At 34.2% G+C, this 14485-nt stretch overlaps 1 protein-coding gene across 1 annotated transcript; it reads right to left on the minus strand.

Annotated features, from left to right (window-relative positions):
- Window positions 1-8297: 8297 nt before the first annotated feature.
- LOC121492960 (glutathione S-transferase P-like) lies at window positions 8298-8828 on the minus strand. Its single transcript, XM_041758322.1, has one exon. It carries the CDS (start codon window positions 8826-8828, stop codon window positions 8298-8300), a length of 531 nt encoding a protein of 176 aa, XP_041614256.1.
- Window positions 8829-14485: the final 5657 nt, after the last annotated feature.

Below are 14485 nucleotides of genomic sequence, written 5' to 3' on the forward strand. Positions count from 1 at the left end.
CACTGCAGCCACTGTAGTTAGAGTGGGGCAGACAAAAGAAGGGAAATTAATGATGAATGATGAGATTGAGAGTTAATGGAGAAAATGCAGAGTAGTATAGATAGTTTTCAACTTCTGCATAATGTGAAGGAGTTTCTAAGTTATATTAGCTAAAGGAGATAAGCATCTCTCTCCAAATATAAAGATAGATTTCAATCATCTTTATCTCCTACTCCAGTTACCAACTTGCCACAGTTAGCTAGCCCTTCAGAAAAGCCATTCCCAGGTAACAGAATCACAGAAAATGTTACAGAAAGTGCAGCAATAGGGAAATTAATTTCCTTAAATGTTATTATTTTATTGATTACATGACTACAAATATTATATACTTATTGCTGCCATTGTAACTGGCAGCAAGGGAAGAAAATTGCCCATCTGAATTCTGAAGTTTGAATTATTGAGGCAAAAACTTCTGGAGTTTTGCAGCTTTTAGATCAGTTCTGGAACAATGATGTGACCAGAAGACATTTAAGACGATTAACATAAGGCAAAATTTTAAAAATGAGAAGCTTTATTAAGAATTGTCATATTCAGAAAAGACTTTCCTTTTTTTCTTAGTGAGTTGTACTTTGTGGTTAATATGAAGACAGTATTATAGTTATATATTGATATTATTTATCATTTGGTATGTGTATGTTTAAGATAACTAGTACATTACATGCAGTTTATTTCATAGATTTTTTTGTTTTCAGTTTTAAATGTATATTTTGTGGGTCTAATTTGAAATACCATAATGAAGAGAAACATTTTGTATATTATTAAAAAGTACCTGCACATTTTTAAACTAGTAACTGTGATCAGAGCAGCTGATCAGTCTGGAATAACTTTTGTGGAAAGGTTTTCAGCTAAGGATTCTTCTGTCCACATGGGTCTGCTAGTGGTTACAAAGACAAAATAAACCTCACAGTTTAACAAACAAAATCTTATTTGAGAGATTTGCGTCTTGAAAACTTTTGTAGGTAAAAATGCAATCTCTGAATAGAGTGATGCTTTTTCTATCTTGGGGAGCAATTTTCAGGGGAGTTATTTTTCAAAGAGCTGGGATTCTACAAAGATACTTTCCTTTCCCCCCCAAATTGGTGAAGCAATAAAAGAGACTCAGGAAAATGTTTATTGAGTGGGTATTATTCTAGTAATGAGAACAGAATTACTTTTCCCAGATTGAGAAATCAGCCTGTAGTGAGTGCTTGAACCAATTAAGCCAGATAGGAAAGACCATGTGTAATGCCTCATTATATTATGTATGTACTACTTGCTAAATTCAGCCTCTTTTAATCTTGTTAGTCAAAAATATCCTTCCCATTAGACAATTTATTTGTTATATCTAGTCAACATTTTTATTGAAACACGAGTTAAATGCAAAGAGAGTGCCTTTTCAGCAAGATTTTAATGTAGTTTCTTGCAATGGAAGAATGAAAGCCACACACTTTACCTGCTACTGAGTACAATTAAAGTATAATTAGAATCTAATGGATTTGCTAAATCATTTAATGATGAATAACATGTAATTTTGCATACTGTAAAAGGTGTCTAATTGATATACTCAATTTTAGTAGCCAAATGAATACACTAATATAAGGTAACATTTAAGGATTGTCATACAAACCACTGAATAATATGATAGTTTCAAGACTGACTGCATATGCCTACATAATCTTTTTATTTATCCTCTTTAAGGTGGAAACTATAGTTCCTAGAGTGGAAAGTAATATTGTCTACCATAGGATACCTTTGGTTTTACAACAAAAACATCCCAAATGCTAGGATGAAATGCTTATTAAGACAATTCAATATCTTCTTCATAGCGAGCTTGAAATTATTTGTAATTTTAGTTTGATTATATTTTATATTATCAATTGTGAAAATCATTTAACTACTATGGGTAAATTAAAAATATATAAAGTACACACAAATAAAACACTGTAGGTTGGCAATTTTGCAATGTGAGACTATAAATATGCAAGACTACTTAGCAATGTTTCACTTGGTGATAAATTGAAAGAGCTGATGTTTTATGCTAGTGAACATAAAACAAAGGAGTTGAAAGGAGAGAAATATTTGGAAACATGTCCCTTCAATTTAATTATTAATATTATTTTATTGATATTTTGCTATCAGAACCTAATTTATAGATTTGAAATATGTTCCAGGTATAAGATGATCTGTGTGGAATTGTTGCTGTCCCAGGTGCTCAGTTGAAATTAAATAGACATATGGTCTCTCTATGAAACACTTCTCATGGATTGGATGATTCAATTTTTCAACATGTTCCTGACCTTTTCAGCATCTGACCTTCTGAGTAATGTTTGTGCCCATGATTTGAATCTACCCAGGATAGTTTTGCTTGTCATCACTCTCTTGTGTTACAGACTTTGGATCCATGACCATATTTCTGATTTTATAATCCTAGGAACAAATACAACATTCAACTTAGTAGTTGCCAGGATGTTTTATCTTGATCAAGCCCTTGTAAGATGTATCTTAGTTCTTGTGATTGGTAACAGGGCAGCAATGGATCAAATAAGTTAACTCAGGCATACCCATGATGAATGGCCAATAGTTAGATCCATTAAGGGATGTGAAAACAAGCAAACAAACCAGTAGACTAGAGATCTATTTTTTTCCTTAGCCACAATACCAATTTTAACAAAACAAAAATTTATCATCAAGAAATACTTGTGGTTTGACATCAATAAATTGTAGTTTGGCTTTCTTCATGTGTTTACTTCATAAATACATTCCTGGTATTTTATGATGGTGCCATGCTGGTTTCCAAATAGTGTGTCAAACTTCTGACCTAGGCAATATGGCCTAGATATGATTTTCTCAACTCTTCCTTACAAAGTAGAAACTATAAATCCTGGAAATAATGTAAAAGGCAACCAAGTGAGATTTTTAAATTGTATAAAGAGGAAGATAAGAATGGTTAGGTACCATAGCCTGGAGGAGGAACTGAGCACCAGAGTGCCTTCTAGGCCCAACTTTCCTGACTTCCAGTTTAGCAAGGGAAGGCAACCCAGATAGGCTCGTTTCTGCCCTCAATCTCTTGGGATTACTCTCTCAACAACACCAGAGATACACTCTGGTGTATCTCTCTTGTTGAGAGAGATATACTCTCTCAACAATACCAAGAGATCGCCTGGGAGTGCTGCTGATAACATAGCAGAGATATAAATACATACAATAGACTCTCATTTTTCTCATAAGTGTTGTAAATCTTATTTGATAATTCCAACAAAAATATAGCAATTTCTGATACTTAGGACAACGATGTTTAAAATTGGGATCAGATCGCAAGTAAGATATCTACAGTCATTTGAAGTGGTAAAATATTATACCAATACTATGTCAATCTACATGTGTATATTGTAATACACATAGAAACCATTAAAAATGTATACAAGAGGCACACTCAAAGATACTATAAGTAAAACATGATGGAATTCCAAAAAATATTCAAGTAACCTATAACAAGGTAAGAAAAGCAAAATGAATCAGTATTTTGTATCGTTTGGGTAAATATCCTTTGGGTAAACACTCTGATGTTTATAACAGTGCAATAATAGCTAAATTATGGAAAGAGTTCAAATGTCCATTGATTGATGAATGGATAAAGAAGATATGGTATATATCTCTATCTCTAGCTAGCTAGCTATTATCTATCATCTTTATATGCAAACACATATACAAAGGAATATTACTCAGCCATCTAAAAGAATGAAACTTGCCATTTGCAATGATGTGAATGAAGCTGGAGTGTATTATACTAAATGAATTAAGTAAGGCAAAGAAAGATAAACACTGTATGATTTCACTCATATGTGGAATTTAAGAAAGAAAACAAGTGAACATAAGGGAAGGAAGGGGAAGAAAAGAGAGGCAAGCAAACTATAAGAGACTCTTAACCATAAAGAACAAACTAAGGGTTGATTGTGGGAAGGTGGGTTAAATCAGCAATGGGTATTAGGAAGGGTACTTGTTGTGATGAGTATGGGTACTATAGGTAAGTGATGAATCACTAATTTCTACTTCTTAAACTAATGTCACACTATATGTTCACTAACTAGAATTTAAATAAAAATTTGAAACTAAACAAAAGAAAAAAAGAAATGAAATGGAAGATCCAGAAACAAAGGAAAGAAAAAAAAAAACCCAAATTTTAAAATGATATTCTTAAGGGTAATAAATCATTACCTTAGTATAAATGGTCTAAATATGCCAATTGAAAAATAGAGATCAGCAGACTGAATTAAAAAAGGAAAAAAAAAAGACAAAAGGTCAAGGTCTAGCTCTGTGTTTTTTACAAAAAAAAAAATCACTTCAAATTCAACAGCATATGTAGACTGAAAATTAAATGATGGAAAATAATGCCAAATAAATATTAATAAAATAAAGGGGGATGGCTATATTATTTTCTGATAATGTAGAACTCAAAGGAAAACCAATTAGTACTGACAAAATGGTACATAATAAAAAATAAAATACCTGATCCAGTAGGAAGACATAGTGATCTTAAATTTATACACAACACCAAATCTTTAAAATGTAGAATGCAAACTGATAGCTGATAGAGCTGAAAGAAGACATAAATAAGCCCACAATTTTATTTAAGTATTTCAACACCCTAACTCTAACAAACTATAGAACTATTAAACAGAAAATCAGCAGTGTTATAGAAGATCTAAAGAAGGCAATCCACCAAAAGGATCTAATTAACATATGTAGAAACACCATTCAACAAAAATGAAATATACATATTTTTCTCAAGGTGACATGGAACTTTCACTAAAAAAGACCATATCTGGAGCAATAAAAAACCTGAAAAGCTTAAAAGAATTGATTTCACACAAACTATGTAAATATATCAATCAGTGCATGATTTGCAAGACAACAGGTGCATACCTAAATGCATGGAAATTAAATCATAAACTTCTAACTTCAGAAAAACTCTCAAGGAAATAAAAATATATAGAACTAAATGAAAATGAAAATATTGTTTCTATGTGGGATATAACTAAAGCCGTGCTAAAGAGAAAATTTATGGAACAAAATCCTTACATTGAAAAAAGGAAAGGGTCTTAAATCAATTATAGTAAGTTCCTCCTTTAAGAAATAAGGAAAGTGGGTAGCCCGGGTGGCTCAGTGTTTTAGCGCTGCCTTCAGTCCAGGGTGTGATCCTGGAGACCGGAGATCAAGTCCCACATCAGGCTCCCTGCATGGAGCCTGCTTCTCCCTCTACCTGTGTCTCTGCCTCTCTCTCTCTCTGTGTGTGTGTCTCATGAGAAAATAAATAAATAAATAAAATCTTAAAAGAAAAAAAAAAGAAAGAAATAGGGAAAGTAAAAGCAGAGTAAACCCAAAGCAAGCAGAATAAAGGAAGGAAAAAGATAACAACAGAAATTGATGAAATTGAAAATAGGAAATCAGGAGGAAAAATCAAATAAACAAAAACTGAAAAAATATTAGTAAGATTCATTAGCATCCTAGCAAGGCAGACAAAAATAAAAAGAAAGAAGACACAAATCATCAATATCAGGAATTATAACAAGATTTCACTAGAGATACTGGTCTACAAAAGAATATTGAAAGTTAATAGTAGGGATAACTTTAGGCTAATAAATTCAACAACTTATAAAAAAAATGGGCCAATATTTCAAAATTCATAAACTACTAATACTCAAGCAAGATGAAATAGATAATTTAAATTTTTTAAGATTTTATTTATTTATTCATGAGAGACACAGAGAGAGAGGCAGAGACAGGCTGAGGGAGAAGTAGGCTCCATGCAGGAAGCCTAATGTGGGACTCCATCCCCGGACTCCAGGATCATGCCCCAAGCCTAAGGCAGACGCTCAGTGGCTGAGCCACCCAGGAATCCCTTAAATAATTTTTAATAATCATTAAAGAAATTGAGTTTCAAAAAAAAAAGAAAGAAATTGAGTTTCTAATGAAAACACTGAAAAAAAAACCCCAACCTCTGAGCCCAGATTACTTCATTAAGTCTACTAAATATTTATAACAGAATTAACACTGACTCTATACAATCTTTTCCATAAAATAGAAGAGAAGAGAACATATCTGAACTCATTTCATGAGCTTATATTTATCCTTATAGAAAAATCAGACAAAGGCAATATAAAATAAAGAAAAAGAAAGATTGAGAGAGAGAGAAGGAAGAAAGAAGGAGTGATAGAGAGGAAACCAACCTAATATCCCTCATAAACTTAGCCACAAAAATCGCCAACAAAATAAAAACAAATCCAGCAAAGTATAGAAGGACATATCCACCTTGATCAAGTAGAATTTATTGCAGGTATGCAAGCAAGACTAGCTTAACATTTAAAGGTCAATGTAATTTACCATGTATCAAGCTAAACTGGAAAAATCATATGATCATATAAATTGATAAAGGGAAATATTTGCCAAATCCAAAGTTTACTCATGATAAAAGAATGCTGCAAGCTAAGGATAAAAAGAACTACCTCAACTTGATAAGGAATATTTCCTAAGAATCTTTATACTTAATGGTAAAAAGCTGAATACAAATACTGTATGATTTCACTCATATGCAGAATTTGAGAAACAAAACTGATGAACATAGGGGAAGGGAAGTAAAAATAAAATAGGATTAAAACAGAGAAGGAGGCAAATCATAAGAAAGTCTTAACTAGAGAGAACAGAGTTGCTGGAGGGGAGGTGAATGGGGCATGGGGTAACTGGGTGATGGGCATTAAGGAGGGCACTTGATGTAATGAGCACTGGGTGCTGTATGAGACTGATGAATCATTATATTCTACTCCGAAATTAATAATACACTGTATATTAACTCACTTGAATTTGAAAAAAAAGAACAAAGCAAAATGCGGATTCTTATTCTTATTTGACATAGTCCTAAAAGTTCTACCCACTGTAACAAGTCAAGAAAAAAACATGAAAGACAAATAGATTAGAAACCAAAAACAAAATGTCCCTATCTGCAGATGGCGTGATTGTTTACATTTGAAATCCAAGGGATTTATAGAAACGCCTAGAACTAATACATGAGTTAAACAGGTTGCAGGATACAAATCAATATGTAATTATCAGGTTCACTTCTATATAACAGTAACACTGTGAGAACCAAAACTGAAAACACAACACCATTTATAATTGTTCCCTAAAATGAAATATTTATGTTTAAACTTAATAAAGCATATCCAGGGTCTGTAGGATTAAAATATAAATACATATTATAAAATATAAATCTTAAAAAATGATGAAAATAATCGAAGGAAACCTAAATAAATGGAGAGATATGCTATGCTCATGGTTCAAAAAGTCCAACAGAAAGATGTCAGTTCTCCCCAAACTGATCCACAGAGTTAATGTAATTGCTATCAAAATCCACACAAAGTTTTTTGTAAATATAGGCAAGCTTATTCCAAAGGTTATATGGAAAGGGAAAGCATAGGTTCTGGCATCACTCAATCAATGTTGAAAAAAGAAGAATCACTCTACACAATATCAAGGCTTACTATTAAGTATAGCATTAAAGTATAGTATTGTTGGAATGGTAGAGACATACATCAATGAAACACAACAGAGAACCCAGAAACAAACCCACAGAAACATGCCCAACTGATTTTAAAAAGATGCAAAAGCAATTATTTGGAGGAAGGATAAACTTTTATTTTTTTAAATTTTTTATTAATAATAAATTTATTTTTTATTGGTGTTCAATTTGCCAACATACAGAATAACACCCAGTGCTCATCCCGTCAAGTGCCCCCCTCAGCGCCCGTCACCCATTCACCCCCACCTCCTTGCCCTCCTCCCCTTCCACCACCCATAGTTCGTTTCCCAGAGTTAAGAATCTTTATGTTCTGTCTCCCTTTCTGATATTTCCTACCCATTTCTTCTCCCTTCTCTTCTATTCCCTTTCACTATTATTTATATTCCCCAAATGAATGAGAACATATAATGTTTGTCCTTCTCTGATTGACTTATTAAACTTTTAAATGGACTTAATGAAGCAATTGGACAATACAGCACTCATAAATTAAAAAAAAAAAAAACCTGAACCTAAACCTCATATACTATGCCATAAATTAAGTTGAAATAGATCATAAATTTATTTATTTATTTATTTACTTATTTTATTTTTCTCATTTGAGAATTTTATTGGTCAAGGAGAAAGGAAATCAGGCAGCCCCCCAGCTTCCCGCCCAGGGCTCCACAAGCTCTCACTGCTTCCCGTTGCCATTGATGCTCCGGGGACACTAGGAATGCCTTGAGCTTGGGTCTGGTGCTGAGGCACACCACATAGGCTGAGAGCAGAGGGAAGGAGTCCAGGCAGCTGGGGCCAGGACCTGGTGAATCAGCAGCAAGTCCAGCAGGTTGTAGTCCACGAAGGAGATCTGGTTATCCACGATGAAGGTCTGGCCCCCCTCATTCTGAGACAGCAGCGTTTCAAATGGCTTCAGGTAACCTGATAGTGCCTTCACATACTCCTCCTTTCCTGCCTCGTAGTTAGTGTAGATGAGGAGGATGTATTTGCAGCGGAGATCCTCTACAACATCGTTCACTACATCCAGCAAGGCCGCCTCCTGCTGGTCCTTCCTGTAGAGCCCAAGGGAGTGGCCCAGGTGTCCTAGGATGGCATTGGACTGGTACAGGGTGAGGTCTCTGTCCTGGAACTTGGGGAGCTGCCCATACAGACAGGAGGCCTTGAGTGAGTCCTTCATCCCTGTCTCCATGGTCACCACCTCCTTCTTCCAGCTCTGGCCCTGGTCAGCCAGCAGCATGCGCATGGCCTCACAGTGCCCTCAAACAGGGAAGTAGATGGTGGTGTAGGGTGGCATGGGTGCAGCGCAGGTGGCGGTGGCAATAGGAGTGGTGGCAGCAGCGGCAGCCTAAATAAATTTCAAGGTAAAGCCCAAAACTATAAAACTTAGAAAAACTCACAAAGGAGATTATCTTCAGAATGTTGGTATGGGCCAATTGTTTTTAGACTTGACACCAAAGATAAGACTGATTAAAGGAAAAATTGATAAATTAAACCTTATAAAAATTAATTTTTTGAGTGGTACATTTGTGGTGGGAATATAAAATGGTACAGCCGTTCTGGAAATCAGTTTTGCAGTTTCCTAAATAAGTATACATGTAATTTCCATATAATCCAGTAACTGTTCTCTTGGGTATTTATTCCTGAGATATGGTTACTTATAATCATACAATATCTGTACATGAATGTTCACAACTTTATTTATGATTGCCAAAAACAGAACAACTCAGATGTCTTTTAATGAATGAATAAACTGCTTCATCCATACCATGAAATACCAATCAGCAATAAAAAGGACTGCCCTAATTATACACTTAATAATTAAGGAAGTATACAAAGTGAAAAAGCCCATCACAAAAGGCTATAATACTCTACACTTCAACCTAATGACATTGAAAAGGCAAAATTATAGAAATGAAAAACTATTAGTGATTGCCAGAGATTAGGGGCAAGAGTGCATGTGTGTGTTTGGCGGGGGGGAGTCTTAGAAGGTAGAGGATGGAAGAGTAAGTATCCCCCCAACTGAGAAGGCACTAGGAGACCAGAAAAGGAATCAGGACACTGCTTCTAATTTATACAGAGTTTTATTCAGAGTAACTTACTGACATAGGGTGATCTGGTGGAGGATGATCCATGGCAGCTGCATACTTATTTTCCACAAAGTCCAGGCCTTTGTCCACAGATTTTATAGAGCAAGTGGCATTGTAATGAAATCAAAGTGTTCCCATATTCAAAATGTTTGCCTGCACTTAATTGGCAGCTTGCATTTAATTAGATCTTGTGGCACCATCTTTGCATTAGGAAGGGGAAAGACTTCATTATCTTTAACAAATTCATGGAACATGAAAACATGTCTCCCCACATCGCAACCTTGGCAGGCATTTCCAGGGTATGCATATTAATACCCAAGGCCTGGACACTTAGCTCCAAGAGCTCACTGGGCAAACATGAACAAGATGGAAGGCCAAAGATGGAGTCAGTATTGTCAGCACTCCTGCAGGGAATGAATAGATGGATAGAGAGAGGAGGGCAGATGATAAGGGAAGTTCAGTATTAACAGACCACATCAGGAATTCTTTTGGTGATGCACAGTTCTGCATCTTGATTATAGTAATGAATTAACAACTGCACATTTAATAAAATTTACAGAATTAAATATACACATGCACACACATACAGGTAAATAAAACAAAAATGGGGCCATCTGAGTAGATCAGTATATTGTATCAATGTCAACATATTGATTATGTTGTACTGAAGTTTTACAAAGTGCTATAATTCACAAAACTCTATAAGGATAAGTGAGACCATTCTGTATTATTTCTCAAAATTTCACATGAATCTATAGTTTCTGTCAAAATAAAAAATAATTAAAATATATGCCAGCCCCTGAGAAGCTTATGGTCTAGAAAGGAACATAAGAAATGAATAATGCTATTATATACATAACATAAAGGAGAATGTATTACAAAAGTGTTGTGTAGAAAGAAATGTCTTCCATCTATGTCAATTGAGTGATGACTTTTGAATGTCAGGAAAATTTTGCTATTTGGAAATTACAAATGGATTAGAAATACAGGTAGAGAAACATCTGAGGAAAATTGCATTGGAGGTATAGTCACTTACATAGATTATTAGTTTGAGGTGAGTATCACAGACAAAGTAGTGTTCAAAATTAGGACTAAAGAAGAGAGAGGATATTAAAAATCAAAGTTTTCTCTTTTGCAATTTGGACAATTCTTAACTATTAAACAATCATGAATGGATGAGTGAGACAATTTGCATGATATTCTAGGAAGATTACATAGGCATAAATATGAAGGAAGAAAGAAATAAGAAGTGGGAATAGAGGGGGAGGAAAAATAAGAAGTACCAACAATTTTAAAAGCTATGGCATAGTCCATGGGTGTGCAGTGCATTCTCTAAAAGGGAGAATGGAAGATGCATGTGTGAGCTGTTGTGGTGGTGGAATCTGATCTGATAGGGGTTTTTATTGAAAGAAACAGAGAGGTAGGTCTTATAATTGACTCTGTGGTTTTAAATCTTAATGAATGATGAGAGTACTATCAGAAACAGGGGGTACAGAGTTTGGGGAAGAAAATGAGTTTCCTTATGATTATGTGATTAAAATGCCTGCCATACATCCAGCTAGCATTGTCTATGGCAAGGTTTCTCAACCTTGGCATTATTGACATTCAAGCCACATTGTTCTTTGCTGGTGGGGCCTGTCATGTACATTACAGGATTGTTAATTGAATGAAATTGAATGACCCATACATTCTAATAATAAGGTAATCAACTTTATGAAGTCATTCTAGATCAGGGAGAAGAAAAATTTATTTGCCAATTTTAATTAAAAATTCAAAAATTTCACCATAATGCAAATGTTTGGGACATTTCTATGACCTACCTTTAAGTTACATTACACAGAAGTATGCTCTTAATTTGATTTGGATATTTACTTTTTTGAAAGCCCTTAACACAAAGTAAGAATAATAATGGTACATTGCAAAAGTATTTATTCTAAGATTTTTTTTTTAAGTTTTACTTTGTCCAATACTTCTATTTTGATTTCTTTTAGTTATTATGAGGGAAAACTTATTGTTTCTTCCCAAATGACAATTAATGTTTCTTGAATTCATTATATTTAGGCTATCAAGGATTTGAAGTATCTATAACTTTAGAGTTATGGAGTCTGGAAATAAATTTCAAAAGAAAAAAGAAGCGTCAATCAGCACTCAACGTTTTTAAGTTTCCGTAATTAAGGCAAAATAGTCCATGGGCTATTATAAATTTTAATAAATGAACTAAATTTTATAAAGTATGTTATAATGAATATTGGCCCATCTAAAATATTGAATATGGGAACTTTTCTAAGGAGACAAAGGACTTAATCTATTTTCATAGCCCCAGGTTTCCCTGTAGAACAATAGCCTCAACAGTTCTACAAACAAACAAACAAACAAACAAATATTATTTTTAAAGGAGAGGGAGTGGAAACTACTTAAACTAAAATTGGAGTTACATGGTGTAAATTAGCATATTAGCAATTCTGAGAAGTTTTACAATAAAATAATATGTTTAAGTTTGTTCAAATTACTGTGTTGAATTCTTTAAATACACTGCTAGGATTTTGCTGTACTAGTTCTATATATACATACGTGGTATCTAGTTTCATGTTATTTCTCCTATATCTCTTTACATAGAAATGGGGCCCATTTTGGTGCTCAATCAATGTTATGAATGATTCTTCATGATAACTGAAAGTAATTACCAAATGTGCTTGCTATTTTGTATTTTAATGTATCTGTATTTCCTAGTAGACAATGGACTTTTTAAGAGAAGGAGTTATTACTTCTTCACCTTTTATAATACCACCCTACCACAAAAATGCATGTGGTCGAGTATTATTCAGACATAAGTATGTCTGCAGCTGTCATGTGGTATCCAGAACGCATCTCTACCTCACTAAAGAAAAGAACATTTTCAAGGTCCTTTCATTTTTTTCAGTAGATTAGAAGATTGGTAGATTGAAGTATACAGTCTTCTATTCAAGTAGAAGACTAACAATGCCCAGATTACTTCATTAGTAAATGGTTGTGAAGAAAGCACAGATATATGTGTGTGTATGAGTGTATGTGTGAATGCCTGTGTGTGTGTGTGTGTGTGTGTGTGTGTGTGTGTAGTTTGTGTGTGTTTTCTTGGTGCTATTATCTAGAATATTGCTCAATCTTGGCTGACATTATTTTATTTTTAAGATTTTATTTATTTATTCATGAGAAACAGAGAAAGAGAGAGAAAGAAAGAGAGAGAGAGAGAGAGAGAGAGAGGCAGAGACACAGGCAGAGGAAGAAGCAGGCTCCATGCAGGGAGCCCGACATGGGGCTCAATCCTGGGTCTCCAGGATCAGGCCCTGGGCGGAAGGGGGTGCTAAACTGCTGAGCCACCCAGGCTGCCCTTATTTTCATTATTATATTTATCAATGTTCTTACTATGTTTACCAGTGATTCCATACAAGGGCACAGAACTCTCTTCTACTACTAAAATATGCTAGTAGAAATTGAAGCTACCTAAGACATTAGATTAATTTCTCAAAACTAAAGAAAACAAAAAATATTTCAACTTTATGAGTCATTCTGAATTTCAACCTTAAAAAAAAAAGAATATGACCACTAGAATAGCCTTTACTCCAAAAGAGAAAGTCTCCTTTAAAACACTTAGATGTACAAATGGGATGCTAGTTTATTGACTTCCATCTTTTTTTTTTTTCATTTAATGAAATTTTTACTCAAAGAACAATATAAACTATTCATTTAAGAAAGACAAGTACTATATTCACTGGCAAGAAATTTAAGTATTAATGAACTTATTACCTTAGTGATCTACACATGAACACATATTTTCAGTGAGGTTATAAACTATAACATCTGAAGCTGATGTTAACAGAGTTATTAATTGCTTTTAAAATACAGACTTTTGTATTTGTATAATGTTTTTGCATTTGCAGTTTTCATGTTACTTTAGTTGCAGTTTCATATTTATTTCTATAAACACATATTTCAAGTAGTGGGTGGAAATTAAGGCAGCCAGATGGCTCAACGAACTATATGAAAGAATAGAAACTCAGAGATACAATTTCCCTACTTTGATTCTCTGTCATATAACCTCAGATATAAGATGGTGATCTCAGTTTTGTAGGTTCCTGTTAGGTAACTGTTATAAGTCCAGGATTTTCTATGACATCATTGGAGTTATTTGATGAACATCACAGATAAAAATTATGTCCAATCTATATTCTGATGCAGACTAAGCATGAATCATACATAGGTCTATATGTAGAGGTCCAGGATCATCACCAACAACATTTAAACATCTCTATGTGATTTTAACTCCTCCACTCAGTTTTTTTTTTTTTAAATATGAAAACTGTACAGGTGCAGAAGCAGTTGGCAGCACCAGGTTGGCAAATTAGTAGGCCAAAAAGGGCAGGAGCAAGAAAGCATAATACATGGGTTTCTTAAAAGCAGTTTCCATCCAGGAACAATGAGACAAACACAGATGCAAGCAGTTTCCATGGCAGATTCCATATAAAACTATAAAAAAGTGTCATTACTCTTGAGACACACGGGGTGTCTAAAGTTCAAGGTTAGGGCTGTAATCCTACTTCAGTGCCTGACTATAGGCAAGTCTCTTATGTTTTCTGGGCTTCTGTTGCTTCCTCTGTAAAACAATTAAAAGAAAGCATGATTCAGAGGATTGGTGTGAGATTTTAATGAGATAACACACTTAATGCAGCTGGAATATAAATTCAAAGAATATTAACTCAGTGGATATATTTATGTGCTAGATACTGTGCTAGATACTGTGCTAGATGGAGAGACACAGTGTGGAATATCTGTGTAA

This window comes from Vulpes lagopus, chromosome 6, assembly GCF_018345385.1.
Source record: "Vulpes lagopus strain Blue_001 chromosome 6, ASM1834538v1, whole genome shotgun sequence".
Classification (NCBI taxonomy): Eukaryota; Metazoa; Chordata; class Mammalia; order Carnivora; family Canidae; genus Vulpes; species Vulpes lagopus.

Coding starts and splice junctions, on each gene's coding strand:
- LOC121492960 (XM_041758322.1), bottom strand. CDS start 8,828: ATGCGCATGCTGCTGGCTGACCAGGGCCAGAGCTGGAAGAAGGAGGTG.